The sequence below is a fragment of the Meles meles genome, chromosome 13 (assembly GCF_922984935.1).
Source record: "Meles meles chromosome 13, mMelMel3.1 paternal haplotype, whole genome shotgun sequence".
In the NCBI taxonomy this organism is placed as follows: Eukaryota; Metazoa; Chordata; class Mammalia; order Carnivora; family Mustelidae; genus Meles; species Meles meles.
Window position 1 is genome coordinate 45,173,181 of NC_060078.1, and position 26,683 is coordinate 45,199,863.

General features: G+C 56.2%; 2 protein-coding genes across 2 annotated transcripts; one reads left to right on the forward strand and one right to left on the reverse strand.

The window, feature by feature from the left end:
• Positions 1-1,970: 1,970 nt before the first annotated feature.
• MMRN2 (multimerin 2) lies at positions 1,971-17,257 on the reverse strand. The gene is made up of 7 exons (XM_046027505.1): positions 17,033-17,257; positions 8,888-9,016; positions 8,688-8,794; positions 8,507-8,587; positions 7,583-7,747; positions 5,701-7,425; positions 1,971-3,233 (listed from the first exon to the last, which is right to left on the reverse strand). Exons 1-7 carry the CDS (start codon positions 17,194-17,196, stop codon positions 2,848-2,850), a joined length of 2,757 nt encoding a protein of 918 aa, XP_045883461.1. The 5' UTR covers positions 17,197-17,257; the 3' UTR covers positions 1,971-2,847.
• Positions 17,258-18,145: 888 nt separating this feature from the next.
• Positions 18,146-22,821, forward strand: SNCG (synuclein gamma). The gene is made up of 5 exons (XM_046027261.1): positions 18,146-18,447; positions 19,255-19,296; positions 19,644-19,771; positions 22,186-22,257; positions 22,515-22,821. Exons 1-5 carry the CDS (start codon positions 18,222-18,224, stop codon positions 22,533-22,535), a joined length of 489 nt encoding a protein of 162 aa, XP_045883217.1. The 5' UTR covers positions 18,146-18,221; the 3' UTR covers positions 22,536-22,821.
• Positions 22,822-26,683: the final 3,862 nt, after the last annotated feature.

Sequence of the window (26,683 nt, forward strand, 5' to 3'; positions counted from 1 at the left end):
GGAAGCTTCCTGTCTCTGGAGAGTCCGCAGCTGCCTGCAGCCAAGGACCCAGGATGGGCCTGCGCTGCCCAGCTCTGGACAGAGGCCACCATGGCTGGCCGCTTAGCATGGGCGAGCCACGGCTGGGACCGACTGCGAGCTGCCCCCAGGCTCCTCCCCAGCTCACCCCTGCAAGCATGTTAGGGGCTGAGTTTGGGGTTCCCCTGAAATCACTCGCATCTCCAACAGCCTCAAATGTTTGGGGTTATGGTTTCTTTTTGCTATTTCATTTTATACTTGATCCCTTCTACTTCCCATTTTTCAAAAATTATGAAAATTTTCTGATCGGCTTATGGCACCCTTTCTTGTTTTTGAATATTATTTCTGAATCCATTTTTCCACCAGATTTGGGGATGTATGATACCGCTCTGAGCTCAGTCCATTGCCTGGCTCTGGATGCCACCAGTGAAGGGTGGTCTCAACATTGGCCTGGGTAACAGGGGAGTCATTCTGGGGGGCACTGGCAAAGAGTCTGCACCCAGAGATATTAGATGACTGAGTGGAGATAAGAAACCTGTCAAGTGAACTTTAGAATCCTTGTTTATCTGGTGTGCTCATTATAGAAGTGTTTAAACAGGAAATTTGCGCTTAAACTGGGTATTAAGGTTTTGTGAATGGAAAGCCTCCTATTTAAAAGAACCATTGTTTCTCTCACGCTCATCCCAGAAACTTCTGGAGTGACGCATCCATGCTGCTGGCAGAGTTTACCAGTTGGCTCTTGCATTTATAACCCTTTTAAGAGTACCAGCCCCGTGTGCGGGGGAGGGCATGTGCCTCATACGGAGATCAATGCACTCTGCGTATTACGTGCAATCCATTCCGAATGAAAATCGTACCTGGGAAGACCACACCACCCTCATACAGCTTGACCGGTAAGAGCGAGATAGAGCAGAAGGAAGACGCAGCAAACTCTTTCTTGCAACAAGGGCAACAGGCTACCAGCTTTCCAACTTTCGGTCGGGAATGGCCCCAATACATCGTGGCTTGGGTTGGCATCAGTCTCGGCAACTGAGAGCTGCACTGGGCAAGAGGTCCTGGCCAAAGGGAAGGGCAGGAAGGCCAGAGTCAAACCTGTGGTCAAGATCATAAAACACCAAGATACTTAATGAAAGCTATTAGACTAGCCATCTCATACTACAGAAGGAAAAAGTTCAAGACATGGTGATTTCCTGTCAGCAGCAGAGTGGCCTAGCACACTCTTAATGCTAATGTTTTAGCATATTGAGCACACAAAGCTGAGTGGTAAGTAAATTCTGAAGGACAACTGTTTGAATTAATGACCCTTAGGAAACGAGAAGGGCTGAGACCCGTGTTAACCCTGACAACCAACTCCTGTCCTTTTTCACTACCCAGTCCAATCCGATTTTTTTTTAAAGATTTTATTTATTTATTTGACAGAGAGAGATCACAAGTAGGCAGAGGCAGGCAGAGAGAGAGGGGGAAGCAGACTCCCAGCTGAGCAGAGAGCCCAATGAGGGGCTCGATCCCAGGACCCTAAGATCATGATCTGAACCGAAGGCAGAGGCTTAACCCACTGAACCACCCAGGTGCCCCTCCAATCCGATTTTGTAATGGAGAAGAGATGTTTGACACATGCTGGATACCTAACTACCAAAACACAAACATGTCCTTACAACTAGATGGCTGCTTTCTCAAGCTTGTTGGTTCTAGGACCTGTAATGCTTTGAAAACCCTATGTTGATATTGGGAGGAACAGTTGCAACTCCAAGGGCTGCTGTCTAATCCAGTATTCACACCACTGCCTGCTGTGGGGGCCCTGCATGTGTCATGTAGAACTTACTGGAACTGTGAAGTCAAATACAGCCTGGAGTCATGAGAGTCATGATTTATCCCAAAGAGTTTCATTTTGTCCTATATTTCTACCTCCTTTACCAAATCCTTTTGTGTTCCATAAATAAACCAGGCAGAGATTTGAAGGGCATTGCTTTATTCCAGAGCTGAACATTACCAAGGGAAACCTTGACAGTTGTCCTTCACTTCCTCCCTCAGCCTCCTTCCTGGTGAGAGATGCTAATAAGAATAAGGATGGCCGTGCTCACTTCGGCAGCACAAATACTAAGAATAAGGATGGTCATCAGCGAATGGGAGGAAGTAAAAAAGTTGAAGACTGTACACGTTTTAGTTCATGTCTGGCATGTCTTGGCCTTTGTCTTGACGAGGCAAGGAAAAAATAAGTGAAATTAAGTTATAGATAAATTCAAGGAAGGGCCAGAACTGAAGGAAATATAATTTTGTTTCCTTTGGTTAATCCAACGAGGCCCTTGTCCCTATTTCTAAGAGAGGCCAAATAGGTCGGTTTTCTCCTACTGCCCTGGAGTGGGTAGAGACTGGTTTCCAACAGTAACCAAAATGTCACCTCCATTTTAAGCATACTCCTTCCGGGGAGGAATACTTTTCTAGAATAAGATTAGGGAGAAGAGGTGGGAGAAAGGTCTAAGGTTTCCAACCACAGGAGGAGCAACACACCAGAGAAGCTGTAGGACCCAGGGTGTGGTGAGGATCTGGAGCGCACGGCACCATACTGCGTCAGAAGGCACACCAAGCTCAGGCTCACGCTTCCCAGGGCCAGGTCCTACCCAGACAGAAGCATTCCAGTTCTTCTTGTCATTAAGAAATAGCCAAACTCAGGGCATCTAGAGGAAGGCCACATATACTGCATCGTCTTTGCAGAAGTTTTCCAGGAAGAACTAGACCAACTGGATGGTCTCCAGACCAACCCTGGCCAGAGGTCCAGGCCAAGGAGAGCTGGGCGAGTCCACGACATCTGGTCAGGGCTGTGCCTGGCATTCAGGTCTTGAACATCAGGAATCCCCCGAATGCTGTGCCCGGTGGGTTTCTCTTGATGATTGATCCCTGGGTTAACTCAAACCACACTCTCTCGCCTTTCTGCAGCTCAGCCATAGTGAAGGTCGTGGCCGTGCTTCCACCCCTCCGCTCCTCGGTGGAACTGACAGGGGTCTGATGGTGACCTCCAAACACCAGCTGCCCGGTGCCCGGCCCTGGGCCAAATTCAACGCTCACCGCGAACAGATAGACTCCACGCTCAGGGGCTCGGAAGTACCCGTGTTCAGGGAAGTAGCTGCTGCCGATGTTGATGTAAGTAGCGTTGAACTTCACGGTCTGCAGCGAGGCTGTGCCCTCTGAAAAGCCGGCATAGAAGGCCACAGGGGAGCCTGGAATGGAGGAGGAAAGTGCTCAGTGACGGTCTCTCACTCCCCTGGATGGGAAATCAAGCCCTGAGATCTGCCTTTCTCATACCTTATGTACAATAGGAATAGGTCACTATTTCCAGATAACCTAGGTGTTCCTGATAGCAGCCTCAGAGGGTGGGAGCCAACTGGCCCACACTCCCCGGCCCGCTGAGAGGAAGGGAGATACAAATCTGTCATCTCTAAGAGTGTACATTTTTCAAAATCACTTTCTCATTTGTTCCCTTTTCCTGCCAACATCCTGGGAGGTAAGTGCCCCTCCTGTGAGGAAAACTTGAGTCTTGAGTGCTTAACTCGTCCAAAGCTGTGTGGCTTGCCAATGGCAAGGCGGGGCAGAAACCCAGGTCTCTGACTCCCACACTCCTGCCAGCTACTGGGGATCTTAAGCTACGCAAGGGCAAGAGAGAAGATACTACCTATCCTCCAGGTAATAATGCTAACGCTGGTGAGAGAATGAAACAACACCGAAGGATCCTTCCTACTGGATGTCTGGCACAGGACCTTAGAGGGAGGAGAGCAGGTGTGCCTGGACTGGAAGACTCTTCAAGCTGGTCATCTTAATGCTTTCAAACTGTTGCACAGAGTCCTGGGGTTACGGATAGAGAAACCAACCCAGAAAGGGAAAGCTTGCTCATAATAAATGACCACACTGGAAGCTGTCCTTGGACAGCTGGTTTCTGGTGTTCTTCCCACATACAGAAGCATTTTAGCCAGCCATAGGAGGACAAGCAAGACCAAAAGAACACAGGTGGGGGGCCCGCCAGGAGGCATGGAGGCAGACTGAGCCTTTCCATGTAGATGGCGAGTGTACAGTGAAGAAGGAGCCAACCCCGCTGTCTGGCCATGACTCCCAGGGTGGGTGTGGGGGGGGTTGGGACGGAGATAGGAAATGGGAAGGGTGAGTCCCAGGGAGGTTCTGCCCATGACACTGGCCTTGGCACCGATGAGATCATGTTCCACATGTGCTCCCTCAACTCTCTGTGTGTCTCTCTGTAGCTCTCTCTCTCTGTGTGCGTCCCTTGGTTGAGACCAAACTCCCCGCTTCTTAGGGGACAAAACCAAGCAAGGCCTAAAGGAGGGGCAATTTGCATTGTGGTTTGTGCCTTAATCCCACCTAGAGCACCAGCTCTTTGGCTCCCGGTCCAGAAATAGACTTGTGTCAAAATTTTGCTCTTCTTTAGTTCTGGAAGATTTTTCTGAGAATTGGGAGTGTTGAATAGCTTTCCCATTTGTAGTTAAGAGTGTGTCCTGTCCAAGGCCGGCGGCTGGCTCTGCAGTTCCCCCAGAAACCAGGAGGTGGGGCGCTCGCCCAGCCCAAAGGATGCCCGCCCAGCGCGCCCTCTGCCGGTACTTGGCTCTCTCTCCACCCGTTGCCTCCCGCCGGCCCGCAGCTCCAAGCCAGGCGTTCCAGGCAGACCCTACCAGCCCCAGCCCACCCGCCCCTCAGAAGGCTCAAGCCTGCGCTTCACTGATTTGCTAGCAGGTAAACTGAGAGTGCGCCACCCTGCAGGGCACAAATTCAAGACCTATGGCCCTTCTACAAGACAAGTCAGCGGGAATTTTTATTTTTAAGGGGAAATTTTTTTTGAAATAATAAAACACTGCAGTGGTACACTCAGATACCTAAACCATCAGGCAGTTGGGGCCTTGCATCACTCGCAGAAGGAAAAAAGATGGAAGAGTTAGTGCAGACAGACAGAGGCTTGGCCCTGAAAATGCTGGGGAAATGGGAAAGCACTGACTGGTTTCTACTAAATGTTAGACCTTATGTCAGGTACTTGGTAAGTGTGTCTGTTAGTCTTCATAACAACCCTTTGATGGAGGTAGTGGTTCTCCCATGTTAAGACGACTCAACATGGCAAAGCCCAAGACAGGCAGTGCAGGGGACCTGGCGTGGAGCAGCGAGAGGGGTCGACTATGTCAGCACAACGAGCTCCCTTCAGGTCCAAGGTCTTCCCCTGAGTTCCCCTCTTGTGGGGTCCTCCCCATGGCCGATGACACCAGCCCCCGTTCACATACTGTATACAGGGGAGCCGATTAAAGACACATGGGGTGAAGAAGGGTGGAAAGGAAGAGCTGAGATGGAGGGACTGGAGGCTGCGGCCTGCAGGAAAGGGAGGCTTTCCTCTGCTGGCTCTGCAGGTGCACTGGCAGCCAGGGGTGTGTCCCGAGCCTCAAACATCTCATGGTGGGCCTCTGCCTGCTCACTGACATTTGCTTATACTTCAGGTATAAGCAAGGGATAAGGAAGGGGGATCAGAGCAAAGCGGGGCCTGAGTAGTCCTGACCCTTGGTCACCCCGTTCTCTTTCACCTCGCCTTCTTGGAGGGGAATTGCTGCTTGCAGACAGCCCTGTCCTCCCAGACTCACCCAGCCGCCCCCCCCCCGCCCCCACCCCCCCCCCCCCAGCGGCTTCCGCTGGGGAACTCACCTGCCTCCCCAAGCACCGGCCCCTGGACAGGCTCCTCTGCCCAAGTCTCAGCTTGCTTCCTGTCCCTCCTCCGGGAAGTTTCCAGACCCTTCTGCTTCTTCCCTTTCCTGCTCAGCATAGTCTGCAGCTTCCCCAGGTCCAGGCTGATGTTGGCAGCCACAAGCCCTTGGAAGTTTCCGAAGAGGCCGTGGAAGAGGCGCCGGTGCTGCTCCCAGTCGCGCTGGGCGGTGGCCAGTGCCTCATGGAGGCCCTCTAGGGAGCTGTTGAGGGAGGAGGCTCCCGAAGCCTCGCAGCACCGGCCCACCCGCCGCAGGTCGGAGTCCAGGCGCTCCAGCTCCCGCGCCAGCCCCGCCGGGGTGGGCCCGCTGGCCCCCGCCGCCCGCTCCAGGGCCGCCACGCGCGCTGCCAACGCGTCCCAGGCAAGCGCCTGCTCCTGCAGCCCGGTGGCTGCATCCAGCAGGCTGGCGCGGATCTGCTCATAGCTCAGAGGCAGCGGGTCGGGCGCCTCCTCCGCCATTTGCTCCATCACCTCCTCCCCGAAAAGGGCGGCCAGTACCGCCTCGTGCCGCAGCGCGTCGTCCAGCAGGGCCGTGAAGTAGCTGTGCAGCTGGCCCACCTCGGTCCGCATCTCCCCGTGCGCCGTCCGCAGCGCGCTCGCCTCGCCGGCCAGCGCCCGCATCTGGCTCCGCAGCCTCGCCCCGTCCGCCCGCGCCCGCTCGCCCTCCACCCGCTGCGCGTCCACCGCCTGGGACAGCGCGGCCACCGTGCCGCTCAGGGCCTGCAGCGACGAGCCATCGCGCTCGTGCCGCTCGTCCAGGCTCACCTGCGCCTCCTCCAGGGCACGCGTGGTGTCCCGCTGGCCCTCGCGGATGACGTCCAGGTCGAAGTAGAGCTTCTGGCAGTTGCAGTCCTTGACGTACTTGATGAGGTCTGCGTGGCCGCCTTGCAGGTGCTGGAGGGTGAGGTTGAGCTCCAGGAGCTGCCGCTCAATCTCCTCCTTGTTCTCCTCCATGATCAGCGACTTCTCCATCAGAATTACGCGCAGCTCGCGCAGCGCCGTGTGGTTCACCTGCAGCTCCTCCAGCTGCCGCTCCACCTTGCTGATCTGATCGAAGGTCTCGTCGGACTCCGAGTACAGCTCCTTGATCTCATCCACGTGCTGCACCAGGGTGGCCCTCATGTCCGCCAGGGTGCTCTGTAACTCCTCCTCCCTGAGGCCCGCAGCTGCGTGCAGCGCCGACAGGTTCCTCTGCAGCTGGCCCAGCCTGGCCTGCAGGCTCTCAGGCTCTGGCCTGGCCCCTGCCCCTGCTGCTGCTGGAACCAGGCTGCCGTTGGCCCCCACGGGCTCCAGGGCCTTAAGGCACCTCTTCAGCTTGGCGTCCACCTCTGCTTCGACCTCGGAGAGGGACTGCTTCAGGGAGAGGTGCTGGGCGTGCATGCGTTCCTCCACATCCTGCCGCAGCTGCCCCACTTTCTGGGCGTTCTCCTGGACCTTGCTCTCGAATTTGGTACCCAGCTCCTGGAAGTCAGCCCTGGCCACCGTGCTCTCCCGGACCCCCTTGATGGCCTGTTGGTTGGCCTCCACATCAAGAGACAGGTTTCTTATGGCTTGGGAGAGGCCCCGCAGGCTTTGATTAAGGCTCCTCCAAATAGGGCTGAAATGCTCCTGCAGGAAGGTGTTCAGGTGGGGCAGTAGCACTTGCTCCAAGGATCCGCCAGGCACTTCTGCAACAGAGACATGCTCTTACACAAGCTCTGCAGGAGCAGACACCCCTCCCCGGGCAAGGACTGGGTGGCGGGGTGGGGGGTGGCCCTCTGAGATTTGGGCCTTCCTCTCATCCCCTCGGATATAAGCAGGCTCTTCCTGGAACCTGCCACTCACCAGGCTCTGTCTGATTTGCCTCGATCGTGGCAGCAGTGAGGTTGCTTGCCAGGGCCTTCCACAGGCCTGAGAGGCTGTCTTCCACCTGATGAATGTCATTCTGGAGATCTCCCAGCAGATGTTCCTGCCGCTCCGTGGTGCTGCTGAGCTCTGCAGCCGACTGGCCTGAAGACACATGAGAGATACGAGTTGAGGTCTTAACTCCTCAGGCCTGGGCAGACCAGGAGGTACAGAGAAAGAAATTTCCAGGTTCAGTTGGAAATATCAGGTGGGGGTGTGCTGATGTCTCTGAGAAGGAGCTTAGCAGCCTTTAGCTCCAGAAGGGGAAATGCAAGGCACACAAGCCCTCACCCTCAATCTAGCACTTACGGCAGACATGACTAATCAATCACGGCACACTTTCCTGCTCGGCTGTGTGGACTTGGCCTCTCAACATCATTCGAGGCAGCTCTCGTCAAAAGGTAGGGGTTCACCACGTGATGAAACTCATTCACCTTCCAAGATGTGGCCCAGCCTTGAAAGCCCTCCCAAATGGTTCTCTTAGTGGTTCTGTGCTGACTCTAGACCAAGGGTAGTATGACTTCCTGACGTTGGTAGGATGCATGTGGGAAACCTTCTTCCAGGCCAAAAGATCTTGTGCCATTTAAGGAGCAGGGAAGATGCGAGATGAAGCTGTCCTTCCCAGAAAATGGAGTCAAGGAAAACGGTGTGTGTGCTTAGCCAGCAGGTAGTAATGGAGGGCCCTGTGACTCTTGCCTCCTTGGTGTGGGGGTAGGCTGATACAGAGCCACAGAAGGTCCCCTGCTGATTCTGGGCACAGAGTTTTCCCGAAATGGCACCACCCTAAGAGAGGAGAAGGGACCTGGGCACCTGGGTTCTTTCTGCCTGCCTGCCCTTCCTGCACCTTCTGGGGAAGCAGCGTACCAGGTTCAAAGCCGACTGGCCCATCCCAAGGCTCCTGGAGGCCACCACCTAGATCTTCAGGCTCAGGGATTACCGTGGGATCTGCAGAGGGGAGGCAACAGATGTTGACCCCACAGGTCAGAGGAATGGCCTGACCTCTGGGGTCAGAAGTTGGAGGGGAGGAAGCCTCAGGGAGCCCTACCATGATGCTGGCAGTCAGGGCCTGCAAAGCCTGGGCAGCACCTCCAGGCCACGGAGGCCAGCACCTTCTGCTTGACCTGGTAGACTGGCTTGTGGGCCACACGATACCTGGGGAGAAAGGGGCCACCTCAGTGACTCCAGGGTGAGCCAGCGTCGGCCTCAGTTGGATGGTCCGCCTTGCCCCATCCTGCCCCCACTCACATGACTTTGACCTTCTGGCAGTCCGAAGTCCCCTGTGGGCATGGCTGCTGTGAGTGGATGAGGAATTTCTCTGTTTTGCAAGCAGCTACAAAGGTGACCAACCGGGACTTCTGGTAAGGGCACCAGTTCCTGGAAGAACAAGCCAGAGGAGAGGACTGCTGAGCCACACCCGAGCCCCATAGGACCCTTCCTGGAGGTCAGCTGTGTGCCGGTGCCCTCCTCCCTCCCCCTATCCCCACCTCCCTGCCCCACCCAATGCCGGGGATTCTGGACTCCATTAGCCTGAGAGGGGAGCACCCTGCATTATTCATCCCCGACTCCAGGACTAGAGCTCCACAAAACTGCCTGCAAGGACTCCTGCTCCACTGCCTTCCACGAAGCCCCTCAAACAGGGATCAGCCCAGAAAGGCTGAGGAGCACCCTGGAAATCACACAGCAAAATCACCCACAGAGTCAGGAAAGGCTCTCACTGTTCCTCTCAGTGCCAGGAAAGCGGGATAGTGCTGCCGGGGCTGGAGGGTCCGGATTCAAATCTTTCACACTCTGGCTGTGTGATCTTGCATGAGGCACTTAGGGAGGCCCCCCTTCCCCATTGCTCAGATGGAGATTATAACACCCTCCTCCAGGTGAGTGAATGAGTATCAGGGGTCTGGGTCCTGACAAGTCTCACCGAACACTGCTTGCCTGCCCCATCACCACTCATGCCTTTCCTCACCACAGACCAGGCTGCAAGGACGGCACCTGCTCCCTGGCCACTTCCCATTATGGCCATTATGGAAATGGGCTTTCCAGCAGTGTAGAAGAAAGCAGCCGAGCTGAGAAGTCCCTTCTCTGGTAAAGGTCCTACAGGGTGGTTTGGGGATCACAGCCAGCATCCTGAACACCCGAGAGGTAGCCTCTCCCACCTCTGCCCTGTACCAGCACATGTGGTTGCAGAAATCCCCAGGAGCAGGGGTGCTCATGGCTGGCACAGCCCCAGCTCGCTGGTCCAGTGGCAGGCTTGATGGGCTCAGCAGAATAGGTCAGAGGGTCCTTCGCTGGGTAATTGGCTCTGAGAATGGAGCTCTCCAGAGTTGCAAGTGGCAGTGACCTCCATGGCTCAGCTCAGCTCAGCATCTCGGGTGCTGGGTGCCGGGCTAACGCTCAGCAGCACTCAGGGCCAATACAGAGGAATGGATCTTCCTTCCAGGATCCCCAGGAAAAGCAGGCCATCTCAGAGGGTGTGGAAGGTGCTAGGACCTGGGGAGACTTTCAGAAGGAGGTGATAATTTGGTGCCGGAGCTGTGACGGAGGTGTATGGCCCACTGAAATGCAGGGATTGGGTTAGGGAAGGGGATGCAGAGGTAAGGAGAAGCCAGGCTGTGGATGCCTGATGCCAGACGAGGAACTGGACTGTGTCCTGAAAGCAGGGAAAGTTGTGGGGGAGGGGTTTGAGCAGGGAAGTGACATGAGAGAGCCACTCTGGTTCTTGGGTACAGAAAGGACAAGAAGCGGCAAGGTATAGGTGACTGTGTCAGGGATAGCTCATCCTAGATGGGTCATCCTAGATGGGTCATCCTAGATGGAAGATGCTGGCAGGTTCCATGGGTGATGGTGGTGGGTGTAAAGAGGAATGGCTACACTTGTCAGGTATTAGGAGGCCGTGTTCAGGGGCCTTGAAGATGGAGTGGCTATTGGGCTGGGATTTTATTCTCTGGAGCTGGTCTCTGTCCTGGGGCCACCAGGCACACAGGGATAGGGGTAGGGCAGGGGAAGGACTGAGGGAGATTGAGTGACCAAATCTGTTTTGAAAGCTGAGCCCCCCTTCCCCCAGCCTGATTTCCTACTTGGCTCCCAAAAGCCTGATGACCGGCTTTTACCCTCTTGGCAGCAGACTGAAAAAACTCATCAAGAGAACGACCCCACTCAAGAGGAAAGACCTAAAAAACAATAACATCAGGGGCTCCCGCAGTAAAATAGCCCAGCATATTTTCATATTATGAAAAAACATGTCAGAAAGCCCCATGCGCCCACCCAGCTTCCAACCAGCTTCTTAGTCTGTCTACTCTCAAGTGGGCAGATGTCCAAGATGGCTCCTGAGAAAAATCTGTAGTACAAAAGAGGGAGGTCAAAAACAAGCAATTGGGAAAAAAAATCAACTTGGACAAAACCAACATTATGCAGAGAAGAGAAGTCCCTCAAATTTATTTTAATAACCCCAGATCTATAAGAGAAGTTACTGCATCCAAGAAAGAACAGGAAGCTATTTTAAAAATAAAAGAACATTCAGAGAACAAAAATGACCCTTGGAAATTGAAACTATAACAGTAGAAATGCAAAAGAGATTTAATAGAAATGTTAGAGGGTGAAGTTAAAGAAATTTTCCTAAAAGAGCAAAGAGAGAAAGAGAAACCTGGAGGGGAAAGATCAGAAAAACAGATCCTGGAAATCCAACATCTGAACAATAGGAGTTCCAGAAAGAGAACAGAGCAAGGAAATCATTGATTTAAAAAAAAAAAAAATCAAGCAAATATTACAGAAGTGAAGGGCTTCAACCTTCAGATTCAAAGGGCCCATAATATGAAAATAAACTCAAGGTCATCATGAAATTTTAGAACCCTGGAAATGAAGATAATTCTATAATTTCTAGAGAGAAAAATCAAGACACACACATACACACATCAGCACTTAGAATGGCCTTGAACCCCTCAACAGGAACACTGGAAACTAGGACACAGTGGAGAACTGCCTTCAAAATATGGAATGGGCACCTGAGTGGCTCAGTCAGTTAACTCGGTCAGTTAACTCAGTTAAACCAAGAGTCTGACACTTGGTTTCAGCTCAGGTCATGATCTCAGCATGAGCTCAAGCCCTGCATTGGGCTCCATGCTCTGCGTGGAGTCTGCTTGTCCCTCTCCCTCTGCCCCTCCCCTGGCTCACACACACTCTCTCTCTTTCTCAAATAAATAAATAAAACCTTTAAAAAAAATAGAGGAAAATATTTCCAATTTAGAATCCTATACCCAGCCTAACTATCTAAAGTGAAGAGCACAGAATAAAGACATTTTCAATAAATCAGGTTTCAAAATCTTGCCCACCTTCGGACCCCCTCATCCGGAAACTACTTGAACAGTGGTTCGCAATCTTGCCATCAAATCTTCTCATCAAAACCACTGTGTAGCACTTTATAAAGAAGAGCCTCTGGGCTCCACTCCAGGTGAGTGAAGCAAGCATCTCTGGGATTGTGGCCAGGGCATCAGGATTTTCAAGCTCTGTGGGTCATCCTAAGTCACAGCCCAGGACAGAGCACCATCATGCCAGAGGTCCTCCACCAATATGAGCCAGAGAACCAAGAACGAGGAAAGCACGGCCTCAGGAGATAGGAGGAGTTCCAGGGGGGATTCAAGAGGGAGAGCCCAGTACAGTGATGGGCAGTGGGTGTGGGGCCAGTGTCCAGACTGGAGCACAGCTGGAATTCTGAGAGCAGTACCTGACATGGATAAAAGGGGAGAGCAGGTGTGGACAAGTGGCCAAGAATTCATGATTGAGTAGTGATAGAGACACGGGGAACAAAGAAAATGAACACAGTTGTTTTCCAGGGAAGACCAAAAATATGAAATGTGGATGGGGCGGGGTGGGCAGGGGGAAGTATTCATAGTTTTTTTCAAGTCTCCACTCTGAGAAGCATACGTAGTCTTGTAAATGTAAATACTCAAAATGATAATCTGGGAGGATGGCGGAGGGGTAGTGCGCATGTGTGCACATGTATGCTCGTGCACGCCTTCTTACATGCCTGTGCATGCATGCTGGGATTGGGGTATGGAGTGGGAATGAGAGCTGAACCAAAGATAATGCTACTTCCCAAGAAGCAGCAATATAAACATGTTAGTTAGAGACACAGAGGTAAATGCCAAAAGATTCACCTAAAGAGTTAAAAGTCATTGCCTTTGGGGATCAGTTGGCAAAGGGGCCTCTGACTGTCTCAGCCAACATTGCAGAGGGTTTGACTCTAACCTAGAGGGTCGGCACAGTTTTTCCGTAAAGGGACAGAGAGTAAATATTTTACATGAGACTGACTACATAATTTGTAGTGTCCAGTGCAAAATGAAAATGCGGGACAACAATAGAGATTAAACCAAGTGTGGGGCCCTTCTGTGGGCGCACGCTGTGTGACCGCTCAGGTCACATGCCCATGGAACTGGCTCTGATTTTAGGCAAATAATGTTCGCTCAACACAGAAAGAGTGACGGTGAAAGTGCTGGGCCCAGAGTTTAGGGACCACAGGTGAGACAGTCACCTGCACGGACTGTTCCAGAACAGAAACTCCAGCATCCACCCCACCCCTACACTGGACCCCATGGAAATGCTTGAACATAGTCTTGGGCCCGGGGAAAAGTGTTTCTCTAAACTGGTGGTTCTCAGGGTGGGGAGGTAAATGGACTTCCTCCATGGGGAAGACACCTGTGAACTTGGCATCTAGTGGGCAGAGACCAAGGAAGCCGCCAAACACCTTGCAATGCACACAGCACGACCCGGCACCCCCACAGCCAAGAATTAGCCAGCTCCAAATGCCAGTAGTGCCAACATTGAGAAACACCCACTCAAAACAAAGTCCTGCTCATTGCTTACCCTCTGAACTGCTGCGGAGGGTCCAGAAGCCCTGTGCCCAGGCAAGCTGGGTCTGATCCAGCCTGCCTGGCAGTGACTGGGACTTTCCACCTCGAGCTCCTGGAACCGGAAACGGTACCGCCCACCCTTCCTGCCCAGGAACTTTCTCTCTTGACCTGTTCAAACCTCAGGCTCCAACTGTTCTCCCTGCCCATGCTCCCCCTCCCTTGGCAGCCCTGTCCCCTTGGCATAGTACAGGCTGCTGGCCCAGAAGCCCTGGGAACATTCCTGACCTTTGCTTTGGTTTCCTCCAGCTCCTGGCAGCTGCACTGCTGGCCCTTGAGCCTGAACCCCCAGCCCGGCTCACCGAAGCGCCCATTGTTCTCATGCCGCACTCTTTACACCCTCCTCTCCTGGGGCCAGCCTAGAAATGAGTGTGGGGATCCTCCAGCTGGGTTTGGGCTGCCCTGGACCTCTGACATGGCCCCCACCTGAGGCTTTACCCCAGTCAGGAGAGTGTCTGCTGACTCCTTTGGAGCTTTTAATGCGAGCTCAGAAAACTGGGCCCCTCCCCTCCTGTTCCCCTTCCTGGATTCAGGGTGACCTTGAGCAAGGCCCTTCCCCCTCCCCAGTCCTGGAAATGTGGAGAAGATTCCCACTTCTGGCCTCTCCCTTGGGACTGAGGGAGGGGCTGTGGGGGAGGCTGAGCCAGTTTCTAGCAGGGAAAGGGCTGTTTGCTGGAGCCTCCTGAATTATGGATGTGCTGCTGCCACTGTGCACTGGGACACGTCAATGCCAATAAAGCCCACCTCTGTCCACCCCTCCCATCTTCCTGGGGAAGGAGAGCGTGTTCTTGGCATCCTTGCTTTCTGAGACTTTGAATGCAGCCTTGAATATGACCACCGCAGGAGAGAATTTTGCAGGGCTTTTTCTTTGAGCTGGAAAGGGACTTTGGCAGAGGAACCTGAGGCCCACTCAGTGTCCAGAGTGGGGATTCCCTGAGTTTGCCCAGGGCCCTGTGCTTCTGAGAGCGGGAGCAGGTGCAGGAAGTGCTGCCATGGCCGTGACCTGCGGCCTGGGTTCCGCCCGGCTCCTGAGTGACCTCCAGCCATGTGCGTAACTCCTCTGGGCCAGGAGCACTCAGCTGCAACAAATCACAGACGTTGCTGGCAGATGGGCCAGAAGAAGCTGATGCTGGTGGGCAGGGCCGATAGATGGCCGGGAGCTCCCTCTCCTACAACTACCACCCATCTCGGGAGAGACAGGCCAGCAGGCACCTGAGATTTGCAGCCCAGTGGATGCTCTGACCTGTCACTTAGGAGCTGGGTGGTGTCTCCATCCCTCTGAGCCTCACAGTGTGGAGAGAGCTGTCACTGCAATGTGAAGACGGGGCACCTTGCCCAGGGCTCAGCTTTGTCCCCTTCACAGTCTCCATCCTGCAGGGGGAGCATGTGCTGGCTCAGAGGAGCCCACAGCCCAGACTTCTGTTCCATCCCACTCCCACCAAAACTAGGGAGCATCAAAAGAGCCTCCTCCCCACGGAGTCCAAATACACACGTTGCTGGGGGTCCCAGAGCCATGGGAAGCACCAGCCAGGTCCTGCCTTCACCCTGGGACCAGGCATCTGGCACCAAATTGTTCTGTTCCAACTTCTCCTTGTAAAGAGTCTCATCTAGGCCCATGTCCAGGGCCTCCCAGGGCCTGCCAGAGACAGGTGTGTGAGGCAAATGCAGGCTGGGAGGCCTGGTTCTGGCAGTCAGGGGCTGAGGGTCCATGAGGCTTATCCCTGATGCTGTGGGGCCCCACCTCCCCTTCCCCCTGTTGCAGGAGGGAGGCTGGAGCGGCATTTCCGCCTCTCCCTTCACAGAGCACGGGAAGCAATCAGCCCGAGGAAGCTGAGCAGAATTTCCTTCCTTTCACACCAGCCCCTCCGGAGGCCTTGACAACCTGAGCTGGGCCTCTAGAGACCACAGCTTCTGGGTTGTGGGAAGGAGACCCAGCAGGCCTGCTGGAAACCCCTAGGTTTCCCTAGAACCTGGGCATTCCTGGGCTGGAGCTCCCTTGTACGTACATCTGCATGTGCTCTGCACACACTGGGACCCCCCAGGGAATGGATGTGTGAGCTCCATGGGGCAGTCCACAAGTCCCTCCCCATAGCCAAGGGGGTGTGGAAAAAGAGGAATGTCTCCTACCTTCTTCTGATCCATCTGTAACCCTGAGCCTCCTTTTAGCAAAAGGAAGCAGGCAGCCCAAAGAAAGGGGCATGGAGCTAGTGGCTTTGGGGAAGGGAGGCTTGGTTCTTGGACCTGAAATCAGAGTTGGGTGGGTCGTGTCCCCCACTGAGAATCACCCGCACCACCCAGTGCCGAGGAGGACTGGTGGCGGGGCATAGATGGGGCCCCCCGCCCTGCTTGTCAGATCTCATTAAGACTCGGCCTACACTTGCTTATTCTTTCCTCTCCGTGAGCAAATCTGTTTTTGGGAAAGTGTCCAACAAACACATTCACCTTGAAGCGTCAGAGCTGTATAGAACTGTCCCAGGCAGAGTCATTCTGCAAGCCGTCGTGATGGTGAATCTCAGAGAGCCAAATGGAAGACTCTGGGTGGGCATAAGTTGCCCTCTCTCACCCTCCAGATCCATATAAACACCCTCCCCAAGCCTGGTGTGTGTGTGTATGTGTGTGTGTGATCCAAGTCTCAGACTTAGATCGTGGTTCTAGATCTTCTTAGCTGTGTGATCTTGCGGCAGTGGCTTAGTCTCTCTGAGCCTCTGCAACTGTTGGGAGGATTCGCTGAGCTAACACTTGGCAAGAGGACTAGCCCGAGACAGACCCAGTAAAGGACCTGCTGCTCTTGACCGTGGAGGACCTGGAGGAGGAACCCGCAGGCCTAGCATCTTATCGGCAGGGGGCCCCAGGCTTGGGCAAATACAAAGCTGGAAAATGATGTCCTGGTTTGGTCCCAAGACCATCCTACCCATTTCGAGAGGGGCGCTGAAACAGAGCTCGCGGGATGCCATGGCCTCCTCCTTGTTCTGGAAATAGAGCAGAGCACCCTGTCTGCTCACTGCCTGTCCCTCAGGGCCAGCCTGAGGACCCATACCAGTCCCGGGACACTCAGATAAAAATCCAGTCCCCAGAGCATCTGTCTTCTGTGACTTATGCCAGGCCAGCTTCCCCTAGGCTCAACTGTCAGAGTTTACTTTCTTCAGAGAACAGGAGCCAATGCCAGGCCAACTGAAAACTTCTGGAACTACTGCCCCTCATCACCCCAACTAAGTGGTTGACGGCAAGAAATGCTCCTGCCCAACCTCCAGGTCCAGTCCCTGCCACGGCCCAGGCAGGAAACTTCCCACGGTGCCCAGTCCGGGCTGCCTGGCAGTGGCCTTTTGAAGGGAGCCTGGCACCGGGCACCTCATTCAGCCTCACTGCTGGCCCAGCAGGTAGACAATGAAGTCATGTCACAGATGGGTGACTGAGGTCCTGAGAGACCCTGTTCTGGCTGAGCTGGGACTCAGATCCTGTACATGACTTCCCCCAAGGTGGAGGTCCTCCTTACCGTCTGCTGGGATCCCTGCCAGTGTCCTCAGCCTCTGCCCTCCAGACCCCAGGTGGCCTTGGATTGTGTGGATCCGAGAACCCACTACCTGGGGCCTGGGCCGAGGCCTCCAGCAGCCCCCAGCCCAGGGGTCCCACGAGGCCAAGCAGCAATGTCAGGATCATCTTGGCAGTGGGACAGGCTCAGTCGCAGCAAGTGACTCCACAGACTGCTGGTGAGGGTGACGTCGTCTTCAAGTTAAGCCTCAGAAGGAAAAGGGAGCACAGGGACAACAAAGAGAGGAAGTGGCCTGGGCCGGCCCACCGGGTGAGCCTCGTCCGGCCCCCCCACCCCAATCGCCACCCCCCCCCCCACCGTCCTCCACAGAGGCAGCCAACTCAGTCTGGTTCCTGTGCCTCAAAACGACTTAGGTCAGGGACACTGGAGGTGTGGGACACGCAAGGAGGCAGCCCCACCACACAAGACCCCGTGGGAGCTAGAAGAGCCCAAGCGTGGAAGTGAGGCTGCAGGAAGTGGTCGGGTCAGTCTCAGGGAACCTGCTGCCCATCCGTGCTGGTGGCCAGGAAGCGGGGGGCACTGCATGCCGACTCGGCACTTTTCACCCTGGGGCTGTGGGAGCCAGCAGGTGGGGAGAGACTCAGAGAGAGAAAGGGACTGTCCTAGGGTCCCTGGGGCACTGGGGAACCCTTGTGCGCTCCTCTGACCCAGCTCCCTGGCTTCCCTTGCTGGAGCCTGGGGATGGGGTCATCCACGGGGCTGGTGAGTCACCAGGCAGCCCAGGCTGGTCTGGGAGGTTGGCCACTGCTGCCTGACAGGCCTGCGTGGCTCTGACCCCTGCCCTACCTGGGACGCTGGTAGCAAAGGCGCCTCCCCTGCCTGACCCTTTCTGTCCCAGATGGATCAGACACAATAGCCCCAGGCCCGAGAGCCCCCAGCCATGGCGGCCACTGCGGGTGGACAGGGCAGTGGATGAATAAGGGGCAGTGATGGATAAGGACGAGTCCAGTCCCCTGCAGCCCCCCTCCCCGGAGGGCAGGGGGCAGGAGGTGAGGGCTGAGCAACTGGGCACGGGGAGAGCTGGACCCGGCTGCCCCGCCCTGGGGGAAGGTGAGGGCGGGCCCCCTCCCCCCTCCCTCTCCGCCCCGCTGGCCGAGCTCCCAGCAGCCAGCCGCCGCATCATCAATATTTCATGGGCGTCAATAAGAGGCGGCGGGGACGGCGGCTGCAGCAGCATTCTCGGCAGCCCCAGCCACAGCTCTCTGCAAGAATCAACCTCCCTGCCCTGCCCACCACCATGGATGTCTTCAAGAAGGGCTTCTCCATCGCCAAGGAGGGTGTGGTGGGCGCCGTGGAGAAGACCAAGCAGGGGGTGACAGAAGCGGCGGAGAAAACCAAGGAGGGGGTCATGTATGTGGGTGAGTGTGGGTGAAGCAGGGTGTGGCAGGGTGCAGCAGCCGGGAGGCTGGAGGCAGGGATGCCCAGTTTCCGGGGGCCAACCTTATCCCCCAGCTCCCAGGAGGTATTTTGGGTGGGGTGAGGACCTGGCTGTTGATTCCGGGTCTCCAGGCCCTGGAGCACCCCCATCGTCCTGTACATCCCCCCCGCCCCAAGCCCTCCAGTATGTGCTTTGACCTCAGGACCCCAGCGTGTCTGGGGCAGACAGCAAGAGGGCACTCGGCCCTCAGACACACCTGTTTGTGCACACACACATGTGCACGTGCACAGAGCCACCCAGGGTCCCCCAGCCCAGCACCTGCCCCCTGGACTCAGATGAGAAGCTATGCTCAGCCTGCAGCCTCTGTAGGATGAGTGGGCAGGTGCTCATCAGCCATATCCCAGATCCCCACCGTGTTCGGCAGTGGGGAGGGGAGAGGAGCCCAAGCCCCAGTATCCTGTGCAGCCCCACCCCCCTCAGCCCCTCAGAAGCCAGTGACTCAGCTCTGTCCTGTTGCTGCTTCCGAGGCCCTGGCCACACCCACGTGGGTCTGGACCCTATGGTCTCTCTCAGCCCTGTCCTGTCCACTTCCCATCCATTCCCTTCCTTCAGACACAGCCGGAAGCAGCCTTTGAAGGGACTGCTGGCCCTCGGACACCATCCTAACCCCCTGCTGACCCCACGGCTTGTCCAGCTGTTCTGTATTTGCTCTCACCACCACCCCCCCACCACCCGCCACCCCTGCAACACCAGGAGGAGAAGGCTGATGCCTCCATTTCCTCCACAGGAGCTAAGACCAAGGAGAATGTTGTGCAGAGCGTGACCTCAGGTGAGGAGCCCAGGACCAGGGGGCATGGGGGCTGGGACCTCCAGGGACTGCAACCTGCTGCTAAAGCTCCAAGCCCAGAGTCCTCCTTAACACCCAACAGGGAGCCCAAGCTGTACATAGACTCAGCCCTCCAGACTCTGAGACTAGACCCAGGGTGGGCCTCCTGATTTCCCCATCGGCATCAGGGCTCCCCAGAGTCAGAGAAAGGGGCAGCCCGGGGCTTCTAGTGGAGCCAGAGTTTTGAGCGCTCTGAGAAAGGGGCTGCTCAGCCTGACTTGGGCAGGCCAGGCCCATGGGTGTAGGGGCAGGGGGCAGGAGGACCAAGGCTAGCCAGAGTCCTCTTGCAGTGGCTGAGAAGACCAAGGAGCAGGCCAATGCTGTGAGCGAAGCCGTGGTCACCAGTGTCAACACAGTGGCCATCAAGACGGTGGAGGAGGCAGAGAACATTGCCATCACCTCCGGAGTGGTTCGAAAGGTGAGATGGGGTCCCAGAGAGGCTGGCTGGTGAGGACGCATCAGTGCCTCATGACATATAAGGAAGCAGTGACTTAGGGGCCCAGGATGTGTGTGCTTGGTTTTTCTCACACCCATTAATGCCTGGGATCCTCCCAATGACCCTTGTGAGGGGGGCAGCTTGGGGGCCCAACTGGAAAGTGAGGCTCCAAACCATGTCTTCTTGATGCTCAGCATTTGGGAGGTACCACATTTCACCCGTGAAAGCAGGGCCCCATGGGCCCCTGTGTGGTGACAGGCAGCCTCCAAGGCCACAAACACCGGGCTGGAGCTGTAAAGTCACCGCCCACAGGCCTGGTGGCCCACCTCCCTGCAGGGCCCGGTGGGCTGCCTTCCGCTCCCAGCAGGAGCAGGGAAGCAGCGCCCCCTCGTGACAAAGCAGGGAGGGTCCTGACCGCGCCCTTGGCCTTCGTGAGTGAAAGTGTGTGTGTGTATGCGTGTGTGCGTGCGTGTGTGTGCACGCGGGTGTGCATGCGTGTGTGCGCGCACGCCCCTGGGCAGCCAGCTGCAGAGAGCACGGGAGCAATCGGGCACTCCCAGGAGGTGGAGGCCCGAGGGTGAGCTGTCTCAGCACCCACCACAGAGCAGGTTCTGTTTGAGGCATTTTACACTTACTAACTCATTTAATGGGCCCCAAATCCCCAGAGATGGGGTGTGGAAATGAGTCCCAGAGAGGTTAAGTGAGGTTAAGTGAGGTGTCCAAGGTCCCAGGGCTGGTCCTGGCAGTCCGGAGTTCCCAGGGCAGTTAGGAGTGTGAGATCTCTGGGGTGGGGGAGAGCCCAGTTTATATGGGGGGCAGGTACAGGCTGGGTACAGGCACCCAGCAATGAGCATCCCTGCCTTGGGAAATGGGGGAGAGGGGGCCACCCAGGCACCCACTTTCTACACCATGTCCTTGGAGTAGGCAACTGCTCCCTGTCCTCCCTGTCCCAGCTCTGCCCCTGGCTAGCTGTGTGACCTTGGGAAGCTACTCAACCCCTGGGGACCTCCATTACCTCATTGGTGACACAGGAGGAGGTGAGAGTGCCCAATTTGCTGTGACAGTGTATAATCCTGCAGGGAACTTGCCCCACATGAAATCGTTACTCCCGGATCGTGCCGAGCACCCAACAGAGGCAGGTGACTTCATCATCATCATCATCTGGGCAGGACCCACAGGTGCTCTGGGAGACACCAGGCCCCTCCCTCCCAGCAAAAGAGGCCCTGGGGTCTCTGAGAGGGAGCCTGGGCCCTTCTCTTTGGCTTTGAAGGAGGGCCGGTGAGCCTAGGGAGCCACCCAGGTCTTAGGGTATGGGTGGCTGCCCCAAGAAAGACATTTCCTGGTGACACCTAAAAACCAGTCACAACTGCCCCTCCAGTGAACCATAGAAGGATGTGGTACTGCCTGTCCGACAGCCCTTTCCTTCTGCGGGCCTCATCTACCCGCCTTGGGGCAGCAGGACTAGGCAGGGAGCTGCCTACCCTTTGCTTGAAAGGCCTGCCCCAACTCTTGCTGAATAGTTTGGTGCCCCAGTCTACCAAGGATGTCCCAGTGGTAGCATGGACATGGCAGGATCCTCTAAAGGTAGGTGCTAGGACTGGGATCCTGCCTGATCACCCAGTCTGGTCTTGCCCATAGCTGCCACCTTAGGCAAGTATCTGGCTGGGGATAAGGGAGGAGGAGACAGGAAGTGGGGAGGATTGTATAACCCCTGCTTGCCCAACTAGACCAGCTTCAGCCCAGAGGCCATCCAGGAGGCAGGCAGAGAGAAAGATGCTGCTTGTATAAGGATGGGCCTGGAGCAAGCCCAACCTGATCCCTACAAGTCCCATTGCTTTAAGCTCTGAGGCCTTGAGCTGGATACTTGGCATCCCTGGCCTGGAGGTCGCTGTATGAACAATGATGGCATATCCCTCTTCCTGGGGTTATTTAGGAACTAAGTCGGACAAGGGTGTATGATCATGTGATTTGGGGAGACTGAGGGTGGGTCAGGCCTCAGGTTTCAGGGCCACAGCCCTCCCTCACCCCACTGCACCCCCCCCCCAGTCCTCCTCAATTCAGAGGCCCAACCAAGGACAGCCCAGAGACTCTGCTTTAGCTTGCGGGGGGGGGGGGGGCATGTAAAGCTGGGCTCCAGGAGACTTAGTGCCCCCAGAAGGCCTCAGCATGCTCAGACAGAGCCCCCACTGTGGGTCTTTACACAAGGCTCTGTCACTCCCGTGGTCCGACTGGTCCTCGCACTTCCTTCACCTCCTGCCCTCCACTCACAGCAAGGTGTTGAGGGCTTCTGCTCATCTCTGAGGCCAGGTGGGTGAGCCCTGACTACAGAGCAGCTGGAGCCTCTGCACACTCCCCACCGTCCCACATCCCCTGGGTCCCCTTTTGCTCCCTCCCAGGAGGACCTGGAGCAACCAGCCGCCCCGCAGGAGGACAAGGCAGCCACAGGGGAAGAGGAAGTGGCTGGGGAGGTAAGTGCAGGGCTCCCGGAGGACACTGGGCAAGCCTGCTTCCCTCCCAGGGTCCCAGATCCCTCAGGACAGCCCCTTGACCTTCTGCAGCCCCCTCAGCCTGAGTGGGAGGTTCCCTCATGAATGGTTCCCTCAAGGTGGAGGGCCAGAGATGACTCCGAGCCCCACTGAACTCGGGAGTTGGGGGGCTGGGGGTTGGGGGGGTGGCCGCTGGGGGTGGAGCTGGGGTTGTGTGTGAAGGGCACTCTCTCTCCCAGGTCAAGAGCGGAGGAGACTAGAGGGATGCCAGTCGGCCACGGAGACCCCAAGGAAGAGCCCTCTGCCTTGCACCCCACCCCCTCCAGGCACGCGGAGTGCCCAGCCCAGAGCGTGACCCGGGCTGCCCATGTTCCTGCGCCCACACCTGGCCACCCACGGGCCTGTCCTCCTAAGCTGCCTCTGATGCCTTCTCCTCCCTCACTCCCTCCCTCACAGCCTCCACCCCCTGGTTCTTCTGAACCCACAGATGCTGCTATGAAATTTTGTTTTTAATGATTCCAAATAAAACTCTAGTCCTCACCCTTGGCCATACGTGCCCATGCTTCCATTCTGTGCTGCCTCACCTGGGAACAGAAGCCAGGCCAGCCTGCTGGTGGGTCTGGGAAGCAGGTCTGGGGCCAGGTACCCTTTGGGCAGACCCTGGGCATTTCGGGAACCTTCTGAGAGTAGGCACCGCCTTCAGGGAGCCCACACCATTGTCTTTTAACAGGGAGCGCTTTTGGCTTGCCCAGACAACCTCACACCCCTCCCTGGAACAGAGGGTAACCTTTAAAGATGTGACATCCAGGCCCATAGCAAGTCCTCTTTGAGTCCCCCTCAGCACAGAAAGACATGACCCTATGGCTCCTCCCTCCTGGCCCCAGCTGGCCTCAAGCTCCCACCAGCTTGGAGCTGGGCTTTCCCGTCCTTTACCAGAAGTCCTGTCAGGTATCAATAGAAAAGAGGACAGCTGAAAAGCAGGAGAGTGAGCCTCTACCCTTTAAAAGTAGTAAAAATGAGCTCCTCCCAGGCCTGAGCACTTTACCTAATTTAATTCTCAGAACAAACTCTTGGTATGATCCCAGTTTCCCTAAGGAACTGAAGAATGGAGAGGTTAAATAACTTGCCCAAGGGCACAGAGCAAGGAACTCTGGGACTGGGCAGAAGCCAAGGTCGCCTGGCTCCAGAGCCACCCAGTTAATGACCACGCTCTGCTGCAGGACCCCAGACTGCGTGGTCCTGTTTCAAAATAACCTGGGGACCAGGCTGGCAGGTGTCCTACATGAAGGGCCATTGGTATCATGTCCTGGGGCCTTGTTCAGAGGCGGTGGAGAGGTTCCTTCCCCTCTGGCACCCAGACAGTTTGGGCTCAGAGCATCTAAGTGACTTGCCCCAAGCCTCCAACCCCGGGTGTCAGAGCCAGAGCTTGAGTCCACCCCTGAATTCAGACACTACCGAGATCACCCCTTTCCCATACTGCCTCAGTGGTGGGAAGCAGGGGTCAAGACCAGCCCTGAGGGCTGAGCAGGGTTGTATCCCAGCCTGCTGGCCATGGGCATGCATTGCTGAGGAGGCAGAAAGGAGCATGAGGCTGCTGGTCCCACAGACCCCCAAATCCTGCCATGGGAGGAGTGAAAGTTCTAGAAGAGGTTCAGGGCAGTCAAGGGTGTTAATGCTCTCGGACCAGATGCATGCACACAAGCAGGCCTGTGCATGCCTAGGAGCAGTCCACCTGGGACCTGGGTGTGTCTGAGAGCTCTTTGGACTGTGAGAGAGAGGAGGAGGGAGTCCCATAAGGTGACAGGGGGAGGAGGACACCTAGACCCAGGCCCCGTACACCGTGCATCACCAGCCTCCCAGTGCTCCCTGCCTCTGCCGAAGGAATCTGGAAGGGTCCCTGCTGCTTGACTCCCACCCTAGACACATACTTAGGGCCTGTTCTTGGGGTCAAATGCCAAACATCTAGGTTTGCCCTATCCAGGAAGCCTATTCCCACCAGATGGCACCTGCCCTGCTCGCAGCCTTCCAAACCCTATCGGGGTGCCTGGGTAGCTCAGCTGGTTAGCTCTTGATCTCCCCTCAGGTCTTGATCTCAGGGTCGTCAGTTCAAGCCCTGTATTGAAATCCACGATAAGCATGAAGCCCATATTAAAAAAATATAGACCCTCTCTTATGTGCTCTGGGCTCCTGCGGTTGCGCCTGGGTTCCCTAGAGGAACAACCGCTCTCTCTGGATCCCTCTCCTTACCTGAGAATGCCCCCCTGTTGAGGGGCCCCCTGCTGAATGTGGGGCAGCCTTCAGCCCACTGAACCTTCACAAGAGCCCTGTGAGGAGATTCTGTCTCCCCCATCCGCCCATCAAGGATGGGGCACTAGGGCTCAGAGAGATGGACTTGGCCCTGGGAGTCTGACTGCAGTGCCTGCTGCTTTAGAGACACTCAGCTGCCCCTATCATCACCGGCTTGGGCCCGGCTGCTGCCTCCCTGTCTTATTCTCGTCCACTGGGACCTGCACCGAAGAGCATTAACAGCCAGCCATGAGCTAACTGCTGTGGTGAAAAGACCTTCTTGGCCAAAAGGCCTGGTGCTACTGGTGGGAATTCAGGAGGGCATGGGCAAGGCTGGGCTCCGCGGGGTCCCCTAGGCAGCAAGAAGGCAGCTCCTGCCACGCCTTTGTGCTCTGGGCTTGGCCGGGCTTAAGGCCAAGAGGAGAAGGTGTGGTGGCCGCTTGGTTCCTCTGTCATTGGTGTCCCCTCCTCCCATCTGAACTCAGTGCCTGTCCTTCTACTTGCCCGGGGTTGATTTCATGTCCATTAATCCATTCTCATTGTGTGTGAGCGAGCAGGTTTCCAGACAGTCCACACGGTGGCTGACACTCCACGGTTTACCCCCCAGCCTATCCCCCCAGCTGCCTCCTCCCTGAAACATTAGGGGCAGGGCATGGGCCAGCTGAGGGGACCTGGGTATGCAGGGTCTTCCCAGGGCTCCAGAATATGGAAGACTCCCACACCACCCCGGAGAGCAAGCAAGAGAGAGAGAGTCCAGCAGCCACACCAAGATGCACAAGCCCAGCACGATGGTGGCCTCCAAGCTCCGCAGGTTGGCTCTGGAGTGGGAGAACGTGGGGCAGGTGGAGGCCTGACCAGCACACTGGAGTGCCAGGGGCTCATGCCTTTTAGGTCATTTTGCTGTTCTCGGGATCCATGGCTCCACCACTGGTGCGCGGGCCTCTAACCCCACTCCCAGGGCCCCTGGGTCATCACCACATCTGGCATGCACCCCATCCTGGGAAAGGTGACCTCAGCAGTCTGAGGTTTGGCCACTCCCTTCTTTGCTGTGTGGCCTGGGGAGCTTCCCCGCCCTCTCTGAACCTTGCCTCCTGTCCAGCTTGGAGGGCTTTGGTGACCTAAGGTAGCAATCTCCTTGCCTGGGCTGGGCACATACAGCGGCTCTTTCCGTCGTTCCCCTCCACCTCCACCTTGGGCTGCTTGCTCCCTGAGTCTCGCCCCTCTTCGCCTGCCTGGTCCCAGTGGCGGCAGGACAGATGGCCAGTCTGCAGTGTCCCGGTGTGTGGGGACAGCCAGCTTGGTGGTTGCCAGGGCCTTAGGGTTTACAGTCCACTGTCACAGATTCGAGTCCCGGCCATTCGAGTCTGGGTGAGACCTAACGCGCCCTCTGTGTCTCAGTTTCTCCCTATAAACTGCTAACAACACCAATTTCATGAAGTTGTTGAAAAAATTATACAAGAGGTCCGAAAGCCTTAGGGTAGCACTAAGCTACTTAGTGCTACCTGGAACCTTAAGTACTGGGTAAATGCTCAGTAAAAGGCAGCCGCTATTGTTTTTTTTTTTTTTTTTTAAAGATTTTATTTATTTATTTGACAGACAGAGATCACAAGTAGGCAGAGAGGCAGACAGAGAGAGGAGGAAGCAGGCTCCCTGCTGAGCAGAAAGCCCAATGCTGGGCTCGATCCCAGAACTCTGGGATCATGACTTGAGCCAAAGGCAGAGCCTTTAACCCACTGAGCTACCCAGGTGCCCCAGGCAGCCGCTATTGTTAATGTCGATTCCAGCCTTGAGATTCTGACCTGGCGCTGAAGCAGCGCACACCCGATCCTCAGGGTCAGGGACGAAGGGTCGGGCGCACGGGGAGGGGCGAGGTTTGTGCGCCCCCCTTCTACTCCAGCCCATCTCTGGACCCCGACCCAACCCCTCTGCAGCCCCCCTTCCCTGTTCAGACCCTGGTGGGGACGGCCACCTTCTCATTGCCACCGGCGGGAGGACGGGATGTGCTCTCCGGTTGGTGGAGCCTGGAGCAGGGCTGGGTGCGTCCCTGGAGCCGGTCTGCCGGGAAACGCCCCGCGCCCCCCCTTCCCCGCCCCGCCCGGGGCGGGCCGGCCCTGGGGCGCCT

Coding starts and splice junctions, on each gene's coding strand:
- MMRN2 (XM_046027505.1), bottom strand. CDS start 17,196: ATGATCCTGACATTGCTGCTTGGCCTCGTGGGACCCCTGGGCTGGGGG. Junction 9,017..17,032: donor GGCAGGGATCCCAGCAGACG/GTAAGGAGGACC, acceptor TTGTTCTTCCAG/GAACTGGTGCCCTTACCAGA. Junction 3,234..5,700: donor GCCGGTGCTTGGGGAGGCAG/GTGAGTTCCCCA, acceptor CCTCCATTCCAG/GCTCCCCTGTGGCCTTCTAT.
- SNCG (XM_046027261.1), top strand. CDS start 18,222: ATGGGCGTCAATAAGAGGCGGCGGGGACGGCGGCTGCAGCAGCATTCT. Junction 19,297..19,643: donor TGTGCAGAGCGTGACCTCAG/GTGAGGAGCCCA, acceptor GTCCTCTTGCAG/TGGCTGAGAAGACCAAGGAG. Junction 19,772..22,185: donor CCTCCGGAGTGGTTCGAAAG/GTGAGATGGGGT, acceptor GCTCCCTCCCAG/GAGGACCTGGAGCAACCAGC.